Below are 14,258 nucleotides of genomic sequence, written 5' to 3'. Positions count from 1 at the left end.
TATTGGTACCATTTACTACTGAAAATATCAACGAGATGTTTATTTATATTTGAAGACATATTAAAGGCTTTAACGCTTGTTTTCGACTCGCACTACTATTCATGATTCAACAAAACTTTTGGCAGGTACTGTATGAAAAAGTATGTTTAATGAACAAGAGTCGAGAGTATAATGATCATTTTTCTCCCTACCTACGATCTTGCCAGCACGCATCCAAGACATTGGAAGGGGCACATCGCTAGAGAAAGTAAATGAAGTATAGCAGTCTTACATTTTTTGTTTCTTTAAATAAAACAAAAATTATACTCTTAACAAAAAGAATCTTCTTAAAGATGACAACCCTACTGTTAGCAGCAAATATCATTAAATGTGTGCGTGTAGCTTGATTTTAACATTCTGTTTCCTTTAGGAAATAATAGTTACTTAAATACATTTGTATGCAATTAGCCAGGTAAATTAACTAAGCTTTTTGACTTTCACTTTATATTTCATGATATTGCACTTACTGTTAGTATTATGAATCAGCTTATTATCCCGACTAAGTTAGGAGTGCAACCAGTATGTCGTAAATAATGGAATCCTGTATGAGTACCTATTTATGGAGTAATGGGGTACGTGACCACATGGACACTAACAAAGAACATTCCTCAATTAATCACACATCAAACGTTACCAGTACCTATTTTGTTATTTACATCGATATTATACAATTCGAGGGTACTTGACTGTGACTGATTTTCAAGTAAAAAGTTTGGAATACATTGACGTGTGTAGATCTTTTAGAATTAAAAGTCAATAAAAGTACGAAGGTTTATTTCATATTAAAAACGTTGTGTAAAAACTATATACGTATTGGTCTTACTAACTGTCAATTAATTGCTAATTCGGTAATATCATCTTGGTTTCGATTAAAATGAGAAATGATTCGTATTGTTTGTTCGATCATTCTCAATATATCATTGGATATAATATCATTAGCATCAATTTCGATTTAATCATGAAGATAATTAAACCTACAAATCACTAATTTTAATAATCATTAAATACTTGTTCACAATCGATTAATTTTTGGTTCAGTAACCGCTTAACCGATCATGTTCAATTAGAAAAATGAAACAAACCAATTGAGGTTCTTACGATGCATAATTTTCTTGTTGATTGATGAATCAGACGTTTGTACAGTATAATGGGAATTTCTCTTTACTCTAAACTTTAAAGCCTACCGATAGAAGACAAGTAATTGTAAAAAAATAGCAAATTTTAAATCAAGATGTCTAGTTGTAACCAATAAGGACATTTTTGTTGTCTGCATGTGTGGAAACTTTAATAAGTTGATATCGTGACATCATTAATTATTTTACTTAAGTACGTGGTTTTCTCGTTTGGTTCTTAATCTAATTATCACTAGTATCACCTTAATAATTTAAGATTTTACTGTGTGGTATTTTTATTAATAAGGATGCATTTTAAAGTTTCCATTACTTATCACAAGTAAAATTAATTTTTTATAGATAAAATAAAAAACTCAACAATTTCATGATCGTTAGCATAAATATGCATATGTAAATACCTAATTTGCAAAAGTGCATTATCAGAAGAAAGCAGATGTGCTTATCACATACCTATAAGTACTATAAGTACGAGTTTCTTTATTAATTCATTCGTTTAAATAAGTATTTATTGTGTAGACCTCACCCTTTGACCCGTGACAAAGATAACTTAGGTTAATGCGAAGTAACTATATAATTTTAATTGAATCAGCCATGGACTTTATTCATGAAATATACAAGGGTACATTTATGAATATTTCAGGATTTAATGTTTTTCATAATGACAAATTATTGTTAAATTCTTAAATAAACGATTCTCCCAACTGATAGATAAATCTAGAAAAATATTAATATTAAGTAATAGTAAAAGTATTGTGATCAGTGTATATGTACGATTACTTTGTTTGTTATACGAAAAGTTTGTGTAACATTTTCATAAGTAAATTCGTGGTTGCCTACAATGAATTGCAGTTAAACGCAATTCAAACTAAATTTTCATTGTGGTCTGAGAAATATTGTCACATCTGCATGAATGCCATTGCATTAAAATAGAGATATAGGCTGCCAACCGCTGACCCGGTTTTAAATGTCGATAATGAGGTCCTTCAGTTATTTCTTTACGAAGTTAATATTTTTGGAAATGTGTACAAAGTACAAAAAAAGGTTGCTGCTATGGGCAAATCACATTAGAATAAACGCCAAAATGAAAATCTACAGAACAATAGTAAAGCCTATATTGACAGAAATTAAGAAAAAAATTAAGGCAGTAGGAATGCTTATACAAGGAGAGCAAGTAGAGTGTGCAGACTGGAACATATATCAAATCAAGAAATAAGAAGACGCGTAAAAAAGCATGTAGACTCCAAACCAGACAGAAATAAAACAACTTTATTGGTGTGGACAACAACAACTTTGTCCCTACAAATAGAAAAGAAACAGGAAGACCAGCATTAATAGAAACCATGATAGATAGAGCTGTAGATGAGGAAGAATGTAGAAATAGGCAAAGATGATGATCGAAATTTTGGTAGAGATAGAAGTTGTAGGACCTCCTTCTTGTATACATTGTGTTTTTGACATAGAATAAGATTATTAGCAAGAAAAGCAGAAGAAGTTACAACCCGAAGCCGGCCCTGGGCGTGAATTGGCAACATATAATGAAACTGTGAAAACAACTAAGCAGCTATATCAACGGAGAATGTAAAATGACGATTTTGGAACGATTAATAAAGTAAATAGCCTACTATGCTACTCCATACGTATGTAAAGTTAATATTCTCTGGTTAGGTTAGGTTATTGCAATTTTATTAATTGTAAGGTAAATTTCCAAACCACCATTGAAATATTGTCAAACTGCGCTTTCTTTTTTTAAGAGCGGTTCACCGATAGACCTATCCATTAGAAAAAAAAACAAAACAAAAAACTACTCATCTAGGCCTGGCTGTAACATGAACATTGTCAATTACACTTAATCTAGCCTAAGAAATAACAAACAATGCATGAATCAAAAATACAATACGAATGCTGTTATTACGAGCTGAATTTTCGTACTATCAAACATTCATTTAATTTTGTTGTTTTCTATTGCGCTATTGCCTCCCGCAGGATTGCAGAAACAGCTGTATATCGTACATAACGTTTTCTCAGTAGAATTTTTAAAAAGTAAACAAACATTTTACCCTGCTAAAGGCACTGAAAATATTGTAGAAAACCGGAGCATAAAAGAAATGAATATGTTTTTCTAAAAAAATGCGTCAGTGCTGTATCGTATTCTATTGGTTATTATTACAATAACGTATCCAAAATTTGAAATTCTGTTTATTTTATGTAAGGTAAAAAACTATTGTATTATGCGGAAAGTAAAATTAAAAGTACTTTAAACATCAAACAATAATATAAATAATTAATAAAATAAATTTATTTCGTGTATATACAAAGATTATACTGTGTTTTCAGGAATTTTTTCACTTGTAAAGAAATTTGGACAGAATTTATTTTTACCGTAATAAAGACCAAATAAGACTAACAAAATACATATAACAAAAACGGTTAAACTGATCGCGACAGCTTGTATTTTTCCGTAAGCCGATATGGTTACGGTTATTTTTTCGCTGGGCACCTGTTCATTCCCATCGAGAATTGCGATTACCTCGAAATGATACGTTTCTCCTTCCATTAAGCTGTCAACTGAAAAACAAGAACGGTTGAGAAACTTGTAATCGAATAACCAGTCCCGTTCTTACTCTTCATGAAAGTCTCAGTAGTTTCAGTAGATGCAATTAGGTATTCAGAAGGCCCTTGGTACCATTTCACCAAATATATAATCATATTGTCTCCTTCATTTTTTGGTGGTTCCCATGTTAATAAATACCCGTCCTCGATAGTTTTTAAATTGACATTTCGGGGAGCTCCTATTTTATTGGGGTCCGCAGAAATCGAAGCCGGTGCATTTATATTCTCTTCCAAAGTCCACACCTTCAAGGGTTTGCTAAAAATCGATTCCCCTTGAGGATCGTCACTTAACACCAGAAATTCATGTTCCACACCTTAAACAATGTCAATCGAAAATAGTGTTAATAATAATTTCAAGAATGCTTGCATTTACCAGGTGTTAGATTGTCTATAATTGCCTCGAGTATGTCTTGGGATTGTACTTCCTTTGTTCTCCATTCTTGAACGTCGACAGGTTTGTACCAAATACTGTATCTGATCCTTGGTCTTTTTCTACCAGCAACCCATTTAAGATGAACGGATGTATTGGAGGCTTTAGCGGTGAGATTGTAGGGAGCTCTGGGTGGAACGTTTTCTACCAGGAGCTCAGTTTCCGCAACCACAGTGGCAGCTTTATTCATTGCCGAACATTGGTAAACGCCACGGTCTTCTTCTTGGATTTTTAAAATTGTCAAGTTTCCTCCTTTGATGATAAAACGCCCTTCTGGTAGCTGTGACTCGTCTTTCTGGTTGTCAAAAGACATTGACTTGTAGTACTGAAAGATTTTATCTAATTACATATAAAGAATTTTACCTTGTACCAGGTGACCAAAGGTTTGAGATCTCTGTCACCGTCACTCGCTTCGCAAGGAATTTCGACAGATTCTCCAAGCCTTTTTAAATAAAGGCTCATTGGACGTATGGTAAATACCGGAGGACGCAAAATTACAACATGTATCCTAGCAGAAGGACCTTCTGTTCCTAATTCGTTATAAGGAGTACATCGGTACATTCCTGCATGGTCGTCTGTTATCTTGCTAAAGTATATGCTCCCGTTTTCTCGTGAGAAAACACCAGGAACATTGAGAGGATGAAACAATATTCCATCTTTTTCCCATTCCATTTTAATAAGAGGAGGATTTGCTACATAAAAGCAGTCTAGAGATCCAGGCATTCCGTGGGGCAAGTACACTTCCTTTGGTGTGTAGATCACTTTTGCCTTATCTACGATGAAATGAAACATGGGAACGCATAATAAATAGACGGAATTACGACTTACTGATTACATTGATGAAGGCTGAAGCTGTTTGCTTTTTACCGTACTCATTGGTCGCTTCACAAGTGTATTCGCCCAGATCACTTATCAGTACAGAGTGTATAGTCAAAGAGCCGTCCTCTCCCAAAAAAGAGCGATGAAGTATTTCATGCAGATCAGTTAGCGGTACTCCGTCTTTGTACCATGTTATTTTTGTCCCGGCTTCTCTAGGTGTGCAAGGTAGTATGACATCTTTCCATTCCATAATCGTTTGATTGTACGGCGGATTCAGTATTAAATTGCCACCTAAAGAAATGGCATCAAAAGGTAACAAATCACTAAAATTTTGGCGTAATAGTTCTTACTAGTAACTGTTAGGTGCACCCATGTGCCATTATTACGTGTTCTTGGTGTTCGATTCGGAAAATAAACTATGCAATGATACCAACCCCCATCAGATTCCTTGAGGGACGTTATATTAATGGACCCCCTTCCCATGCCTGGTACTGCATGCAGTAGCGGGCTAATACGGCCCCTTGGAGGGCCATTGACTACCAGAATCGAGTCGGATCTACTGAAGATCGCGTCTCCCTGTAAACGAAAACTATAAATTTCGGGTTTTTTGGAATCAAATGTTTTTAAACACAGCTCAAAGATTGTAAAGGCTTACTAACGTCTTTCTTCCAGACTAGGGAGTAGGGTATTTCCATGTCCTGAGGAAAGTCAACATCACAATTCAAAATTGCGTAGCCATCCATCGGCGCTAAAATTTCTTCGGCCCTCTCTTCGTCTTTGCTATTGTTGTCTTCGTAATCCACCTGATAGGAATGCACAATCAACCCGTACGATAAGACGACAATAATTACGAACCGAACGTCAGATTTTGTCATATTTATCGCGATCGCAATCAAGGTGCTGTTACCTTCTTGTCGAAGAAGTCTACAATTTAGAATTAAACAAATCAGCTTAGAAAGATTAGCTTAAAGTGGGGAGTTCTTCCGAAAATAACAACACTAAAGGCTCGTACACACGGTGACGACTCGCAATGATAAACAAATGATAAAGCGGATGGTATTTTATTACTCTCTGAGTTTATTGTAAGCTAAGTTAAAGGCTCTTGTGATTGGCTTAACCAATGATACTGCTGCTGTTTTGGTAATGTGATATTTTTAATGAAAAATACGGATATTGTTTACATGGGTGTTACATTACAAAAACAAAATAAAATTTGCAGTAAGGCGAGCTTCCATAAGTGTTATTTTTATCTTTTCTACTCATTTTCTTTTGATAAGCAGTGCTGAGGATTGTTCTGCAAAGCGATTAATAATGATCGTGTGTGATGCACAATGTCTGTCGCTGCTAGTGTAGTAAGCCCTTTAAATAAGGAAAACGTAAATTACCAATTGTGAATTGTGCCAATTACCCTAATTGAGTCCACCTACTAAACGAAGGAATACTTTTATTCACCACCGCCTACATGATAAACTAATTCCGTAACGAATGCGCACTGGTTAAGTAATCTTAGTACTTGTTATTGAAAATAAGAAGTTTGTATCGTATTTCCGACACAAAAGGAATATTATACGACTGCGTGCTAGGGAATGTGTGTGTGTGTGAGTGTGGACGCGTTAATGTTTCCAAGGATTTAAAAAAAATACGAATTAAAGCTAAACCGACTACATTGTGGAAAGTAAAAAGTGTCTCAATTGCTATTGAAAAATAAATAAAATTGCTCAATTTCGATTTTAAATTCATTTAGGTATTCGTTTAATCTATACAAATGGTCTCAGTTGGTATTTTTTTAAAACAAATTTATTAATGAAATGAAATTAGCATTAAAGATTGCTGAAGATTGTGTTTGCAATTAATTCTGTTGAAGTCATTTGAGCAGTGTAGGATTAACTAATTGATGGCTCAGGGTAATTTTTCGTTCGGAAAATAAATAAATAATAATTTTATTCTAAAGGAAGAAATACTGAAAAACTACATGAAATATATCAATATACAATCAGAACTTTGCCATGTTGGTAATTTAGGGACTGTAGGGAATCAAGTTGTTCTACGGAATCCTAACATACGTCACCCAGTATAACTTCTCTTGACAATCCTTCGTTTTTGATGCGCGCTATTACGTCGTTATTTTAATTGGAATAACCCATTTTTCCTTTTTTTTAGTAACTTATGAAGTTCAATCTTTGTTAACTTTTTGTCTTTAAAGCTAATACATTCGATATTACTAATTTATGACAAAAATTTTAGTAAAAACAATACTTATACGGATTTTACAAAAACATCAAAAGATACTACATAATTGATTTGCATCTGCTTTGAAGAGTAGAGTTTTTATAATATTTGCGTTTTTCTTTTAATTTCAAAAAATGCTTTTTTTCTTAGATTTATTCATTTTTCCAAATTTTAAGTATTTTCTTCCATTTTTTTTATAAAATTACTATTACTTTTGTGGGGATATCTTTTTAGAACACGTTCTTTATTTAATGCCATTACACTCTATGAATATGGATGAAACGTTTATGTAGCAATAAAAAGTAATTATTAATAAGTAACGTCAATTTTAGTTATTGCTATTTTTCCACGGCCTACAAAACGCAAATTTCTTAAGAAATCTCTTCTTTGAGGTGGTTATCACTAACTTGTCGACATCGTTAATAAAAAACACTTCTTTTTAACTCGTTCATACCATTAGTTTTGTTAAATAGGCAGGCACGGTGCCTTAAAAAACATTTTGAGATGCTATGTCATCCGTTTAAATCAGTACTTACACGCATTTATTCATTTTACCTTTTTGTTTAAATTTGTTCATATAGGCCAAAGTATCGAAGTAGGCTTTTATACGTCGATACATTTAAATTATCGGACATTAGACACTCAAGCTCAAAATATATAAACATGCAACCGAAACTTTAAATCGTCTGTTGCTCTTTTGATTTGTCTAACAATCTAGCGAAATAGAAATGGTGCCACCGAGTCGCCTAAACCGCATTGTATGTCATCATTCTTAATGGTATGGAATTGGCGTATTCATTAGTGCTTCTCCATTGTTATTGAGTAATATGTCGCAGTGAACAGCATTCCAGTTGAATTCAAGCTGCATGAACTCTATATGTAGTATGTTACGCACAATTGGACGAAAATGATCTATATCATACTGCGTGTTATTACCACCCCAGCGGTATGAAGTAACCCACATTCGCCCTGAGATTCGTATACTATTTATTGTCACACGTGTGCCGGAAGGTTCAAATATTCGTGTCTCTTCGGTTCGACTGACAGCTGAAACTCGGTACGAAATTATTGTCTAGTTTCGGCTCTTCGCGCGTTTTCATCCCGCTGTAAATATAGTTGTTGTATGAAAGACAAACGGTCGAATTTTCGACACAGGTATGACGATATAGTAGATTACTCTTCGTGGGCCAAATGTAGGCTGTATCATACAGCATGACGTCTGTAACTCGGGCGGTATGAAGTAATCCACATTCACCCTCAGGTACGCATGATATTTACCGTCACACGTGTGTCAAAAGTTTCAAACATTCGTGTCTCTTCAGTTTGAGTGACAGCTGCATGATAGCTGAAACTCGGAGCGAAATTGTTTTCTAGTTTCGGTCCCTTTGCGCGTTATCGTTTCGCTGTAAATGTAGTTGTTTCGGCATCGTATGAAGGACAAACGTTAGAATTTTCGACACAGGTATGACGATATAGTAGAGTCCTTACCGAGGTGGCGAATGTAAGCTATATCATAGGACGTGTCGTCTGCCACCCGAGCGGTATGAAGTAACTATTATTCACCTTGAGGTGCGTGTAATATTTATCGTCACAGGTGTACCGGAAGTTCAAACATTTGTCTCTTCGGTTCAAGTGACAGCTGCATAATAGCTGAAACTCGATGCGAAATTATTGTCTAGTTTCGGCCCTTCGCGCGTTTTTGTCCCGCTGTACAGTAGTTGTTTCCGCATAGTATGAAGGACAAACGTTCGAACTTTCGACACAGATATGACGATATAGTAGAGTCCTTACCGCGGTGGCGAATGTAAGCTATATCATACGACGCGTCGTCTGCCACCCGAGCGGTATGAAGTAATCCACATTCACCATGGGGTGCATATAATATTTATCGTCACACGTGTACCGGAAGTTAAAACATTCGTATCTCTTCGGTTCGAGTGACAGGTGCATGACAGCTGAAACTCGGTGCGAAATTGTTGTCTAGTTTCGGCCCGTTGCGCATTTGACTCGCTGTACAGTAGTTGTTTCGGCATAGTATGAAGGACAAACGTTCGAACTTTCGACACAGATATGACGATATAGTAGAATCCTTACCGAGGTGGCGAATGTAAACTATACGACGTGTCGTCTGCCACCCGAGCGGTATGAAGTAATCAACATTTATCATGGGGTGCATATAATATTTTTCGTCACACGTGTACCGGAAGTTCAAACATTCGTGTCTCTTCGGTTCGAGTGACAGGTGCATGACAGCTGAAACTCGGTGCGAAATTGTTGTCGAGTTTCGGCCTGTTGCGCATTTTTGACTCGCTGTAACAGTAGTTGTTCGGCATCGTATGAAGGACAAACGTTCGAACTTTGGACACCAATATGACGATATAGTAGAGTATGCACCGCGGGCCGAATGTAGGCAATATCATACCGGATGTCGTCTGTCACCCGGGAGGTATGAGTAATTCAAATTCACCTTCAGGAGTTCATAATACTTATCGTCACACTTGTGCGCGAAGTTTCAAATATTCGTGTCTCTTCGGTTCGAATGACAGCTGCATGACAGCTGAAACTCGGTGCGAAATTATTATGTAGTTTCGGCCCCTTTACGTGTTTTCGTCCCGCTGTAACTGTAGTTGTTTCGGCTTCGTATGAAAGACAAACGTTCGAACTTTTGACACCAATATGACGATATAGTAGAGTATGCAACCCGAGCCGAATACCGCATGTCGTCTGTCACCCGGGCGGTATGAAGTAATCTAAATTCACCTTCAGGAGCTCATAATGATTATCGTTACACGTGTGCCGGAAGTTTCAAACATTTGTGTCTCTTCGGTTCGAATGACAGCTGAAACTCGGTGCGAAATTGTTGTCTAGTTTCGGCTCGTTGCGCTTTTCGTCCCGCCGTAAATGTGGTTGTTTCGGTATGATATTTCAAAACTTGGCGTTTGCCACCCGAGCGGTATGAAGTAAGCAACATCCATCTAACAGATGAAAAATAAAACACGTCAATTATGAGATCTGGCAACATTATTGTTTTTTATTTTTTAATTGTGATGCTTTATACAGCCCAGTTACACAGTAACAATTGCTCTTCTACATAACACTTAAAACTAAAACATCTACTTCTACTAATAATTAATTGTTAGTGCTGTGAAATGATATACTGTACATGAAGTAAAACGCGTTCATGTAGGTAATGTTGTGTAATATATTTTTTTTTTCTTTAATAATGAATTAGATCGTTAAAAAAGAGCGTGCTCATCAGAAGTGCTAAATGGAACACTACTTAAATGTGAGTTTCTTCTTTCTTTTCGTACAATAGTAAAGAACGAAAGCAACGGGCTAGAAAACCTCTTGGTGAGCGTGAATTTAAAATTGTTTTAGAATTTCGTTTATAAATTACATTTGCGACATAAAATACGTCATATACCTATTACTTATATAAATAAAATTAAAGTAACTTTTGTACTGAATCAAGAAAGTAACCTATTTAATATCACTACGAAACGAGACGTCAAGAAATAACACAACTTCTTATAGGCTTTTAGACACTTGTACCACACGATATTATTCAGTCTTTTCAAATGCCTTTTTATTAGTATTTATTTAGAAAGTGGACACAGCAAATGTTCGCATGGTTCATTTTTCGGCAAAACAACCCTTGTCTTACATTATTGTTAAAAATCGGTAAAATTTATTGTGCTAAGTTATATTAAATACCGCCTTAACATAAACCTTTAAATCTACGTACTGTTACCCACTTTTTAAATAAGTTTCTCTATTTCAATAGAAATTGTATTGTACTTATTGGGCGACGTTTGCCGTAGTAAAATCGCCATTATTTTAGAGTTTATATTTACAGTAATGACAAGTCAAACTTTAATGAACGCTTCAAAAAGTTGTTATTGCTTGACGTCACCCATATCGAAATTGAGATAGGAAACAAGGTCGAGTACGTAATAATAGAAAATTAAATTAATTAACAGTTCAATAAAAAATATGGCAACGGGCACGTGTCAGCCCGAGTTTTGCTCATTGAGCAAGAAAGGTACGCTTTACATATTACTCTAAACACTTATATATTACAGTATCGCAACAGTCCGTTAATATAAACGAATTCGCAGTCCTCGAGGGGTGTGACTTAAAGCGTTAGAATATTTGTAGAGGACGAACGTTGAGGGAACATTCGGCGGTACTTGATTTGTTTAATTTTGTGTTCCCTGTAACCAACGTCCTCAAAATTCGTATTATTGTGCGAACCCATTTGTGGAGCTCAATACAAGTAAAATATAATGAGAAGTACGACAACACATGGTGGACCAAAAAACTACTATTAAATATTTACCGTATGTATATGTACACATATATATGTTTAATACATTTGCAATTTTTGTATGTTTTACCAACTTTTATTTAATTGCCAAATATTGGTTCGTTGCAAGGGGAACCGTAATTCTAACTGAATCCATCGTTCTGGTTTATTTAATAAATAATGTATTCTGGTTATATTTTTACTGGATTATTAATTTGAAATCATTTTTTCGATTTTTTATTTACCCACTACGAACAACCTCAAATTAATGAGGGAAAAATTGTTGCTGTTGTCACACCCCCACCGGGAATCGAACCCGGGACCTTTGGCTTTACGCGCCGATGTTCTACAACTAAACTACGAGAGGTGACAACAGCAACCACGACCAACCGAGTTTGTAGTGAGTAAATAAAAAATCGAAAAAATGATTTCAAATTAATATTGCATATTAATCCACTATTAATAATAACTAACAATGTCATAGGATTTCATATTCTTATTGGATATTAAAAGAAAAGTTTTAAGTATCTTTTTGGTCCATCGGCAAGAATTTGTCTAGAATCTAGCTCTAGGGATTATAAATTTTCTTACATGCTAGTACAAAGAAGTCCTTTACAATTTGGTCTGTTAATCAGTTTGAATTTGAACGTATATTTCAAACTTACAAAACGTAACACTATAAATTATAAGTACACATTGATCGTTGCGCTCATTTCCCATGTGGTTAGCAAACACTCTCTAGTTCTTGACTTCGTTTCCTTTTGGCTTGCCGTTTTCGGAATTCGTGAAATTCTTCTTTCATCGCCCGTACTCTAGCTTCAATGTTGTCATATCGATTGCTCCTCAGCGTATTATACGATTTCCGTAGTCCTACAGCGTCTAAATCGGTGTCTCGTCGTTCAGTTGGGGTTGATGGCGTTGGTGTTGGAGTGGATGGATCAAATTCGTAGTGTCCATCCACACTTCCAACGTCCACGGCTTTGTGGGTTTGTTCTGATGTCGAAGGAGACGATGAAGCCATTTCTAACCAGTGACCGACCGAGGGTGGTGGCGGCGGAAGGGCTGACGACGACGGCGGAGGAGGTGGTCTGTAGGGTGGCAAACGCCAATCAGTAAAGGTACTTCCACTTTGCGAACTCTGATTTTGTTGAGACGTATTTTTACTTCCAAACCCGCTGGAACTGGAACGACTCTCCGGGGATCTGTCGGGGTGATCGGGAGATCCAAGTTCGGGCGCGCTTCTAGCGATTCGTGCATGTCTGGGTAACAGTCTTGCTCGGGGCCTAACGTTTTGCAACACAGGATAGTGTGGAGGTAGTCGAACTCGAGATACAGGACTTGGATGAATCGGATGCACCGGTATAAACGTCGATTCTTCGTGGATTGCGCGAAGCGATGGCAATTCCTGTGAATACTTTTCGTGAATCGATCTTAACTGCATAAAACCTGGTGGCGTTGGGTAAGATCTCTCGCCAGAACTGGGATATCTCACCGAACTGAGATCGCTGAAGTACATTGGTGACCACGGTGACAAAAGCAATGCGTTAGAATCCGCGGGACTACTAGATTGGAACAGAGGTGTCGTAGGACTGTAAATGGTTGGAACAGGCCGTACAGGATACAGGTAGTGGGCACCGATTGCGGGCCCAGGGACGTTCGGAAGAGTTACCCTTGCACTTTGACCAGAAGCGTCAGTGCGAAGACTCAGTTCGCTGGGATAACCGACCAAAGGTCTTCTCCATGATGCACGATTTCGCACACCTCTTCTGGTCAAAAAACCTCCGTCGTCGCTGCTACTGCCATTGGAAGGGGTGCCGGCGCGGGAACTATATGAAGAATCTGCAAGATGAAAGCGTCCGTCGGCTGCACGCGAAATTTTTGCCAAGGACTTCGACGGTGATCCAGGATTAAAGTAATCGGGATGCCAACTCAGGCTGCTACCTGAACGACAACGGTCCCGAGGCCACACCCAATTGACTATGAAGGCTAGTACTGCTAAACCTGGTATTCGGCCTTTTCTAAGTCTGTGAAAGGATAAATATGTCATTTGATGATTTCATATGGCAGCACGTTTGCTTTGTTATATGACATGCATTACATTTCATGCCTTTGTAATTTAGTCGCTTTCAGTTTTACAGACCTCGTATTTCAGGGCTTTTGAGATTGCTGTCATAATTTAGATGTTGTAACTCATATAATTTTGATAAACGAAACTATGCAGACTAAACATTCTTCAGTTGCTTTTGCAAAGGATCTAACCGGTTAACTATATGAAAAGTGCCCCCAAATCGTTTCTATGTTTTTAACTTGTAAATTATGTATTGTACTTTGACGGAAGCATTTCTAACCCCTCCCCTCAATAATGGCGGAAATATGGAGGGGGAGAACTCATAACAAACAAAGTAATTATCCTCAAAACTATTTGAGATATAAATCAATGGATTATTAACGGTGTGCAGTTGTTTATAACGTTTATATGATATATTTTTTTCAGATTTTTATCTCATTATTAAGTGGTAGAAAAAAAGAAGTTCAATTTTTAGGGGTGATTTCTAATACTTACCTTCGGAGTGACATAAACTGAAGAAAACTATTGTCTTTTCTCTAAAAGATTAGAAAAACCGCCTATAAAAATTAAACAACTTGTTTTTTACCATTTATAAATGAGATAAAAATTTGAAAAAATTATACT

At 36.4% G+C, this 14,258-nt stretch overlaps 2 protein-coding genes across 2 annotated transcripts in view; both read right to left on the bottom strand.

Annotated features, from left to right (window-relative positions):
* Window positions 1-3,446: 3,446 nt before the first annotated feature.
* On the bottom strand, window positions 3,447-6,523 carry LOC108745105 (protein borderless). Its single transcript, XM_018481173.2, has 8 exons — window positions 6,417-6,523; window positions 5,691-5,955; window positions 5,382-5,607; window positions 5,041-5,322; window positions 4,576-4,985; window positions 4,156-4,507; window positions 3,794-4,096; window positions 3,447-3,737 (listed from the first exon to the last, which is right to left on the bottom strand). Exons 2-8 carry the CDS (start codon window positions 5,904-5,906, stop codon window positions 3,490-3,492), a joined length of 2,037 nt encoding a protein of 678 aa, XP_018336675.2. The 5' UTR covers window positions 5,907-5,955; window positions 6,417-6,523; the 3' UTR covers window positions 3,447-3,489.
* A 5,495-nt stretch (window positions 6,524-12,018) lies between these two features.
* Window positions 12,019-14,258, bottom strand: part of LOC108745104 (protein turtle) — a 150,116-nt gene continuing 147,876 nt past the window's right edge. Inside the window, 2 exon segments of the mRNA XM_025975742.1 lie at window positions 12,019-13,566; window positions 13,569-13,590. Of these exon segments, the coding sequence (XP_025831527.1) occupies window positions 12,291-13,566; window positions 13,569-13,590 (1,298 nt within the window). The 3' untranslated portion in view covers window positions 12,019-12,290.

This window comes from Agrilus planipennis, unplaced genomic scaffold, assembly GCF_000699045.2.
Source record: "Agrilus planipennis isolate EAB-ADULT unplaced genomic scaffold, Apla_2.0 scaffold37, whole genome shotgun sequence".
Classification (NCBI taxonomy): Eukaryota; Metazoa; Arthropoda; class Insecta; order Coleoptera; family Buprestidae; genus Agrilus; species Agrilus planipennis.
The sequence above is the reverse complement of the archived record's forward strand: the minus strand, read 5'-3'. Positions and strand labels throughout refer to the sequence as shown.

Coding starts and splice junctions, on each gene's coding strand:
- LOC108745105 (XM_018481173.2), bottom strand. CDS start 5,906: ATGACAAAATCTGACGTTCGGTTCGTAATTATTGTCGTCTTATCGTAC. Junction 5,323..5,381: donor GGTGCACCTAACAGTTACTA/GTAAGAACTATT, acceptor CCATTTCTTTAG/GTGGCAATTTAATACTGAAT. Junction 4,508..4,575: donor CTTTGGTCACCTGGTACAAG/GTAAAATTCTTT, acceptor TTTGACAACCAG/AAAGACGAGTCACAGCTACC.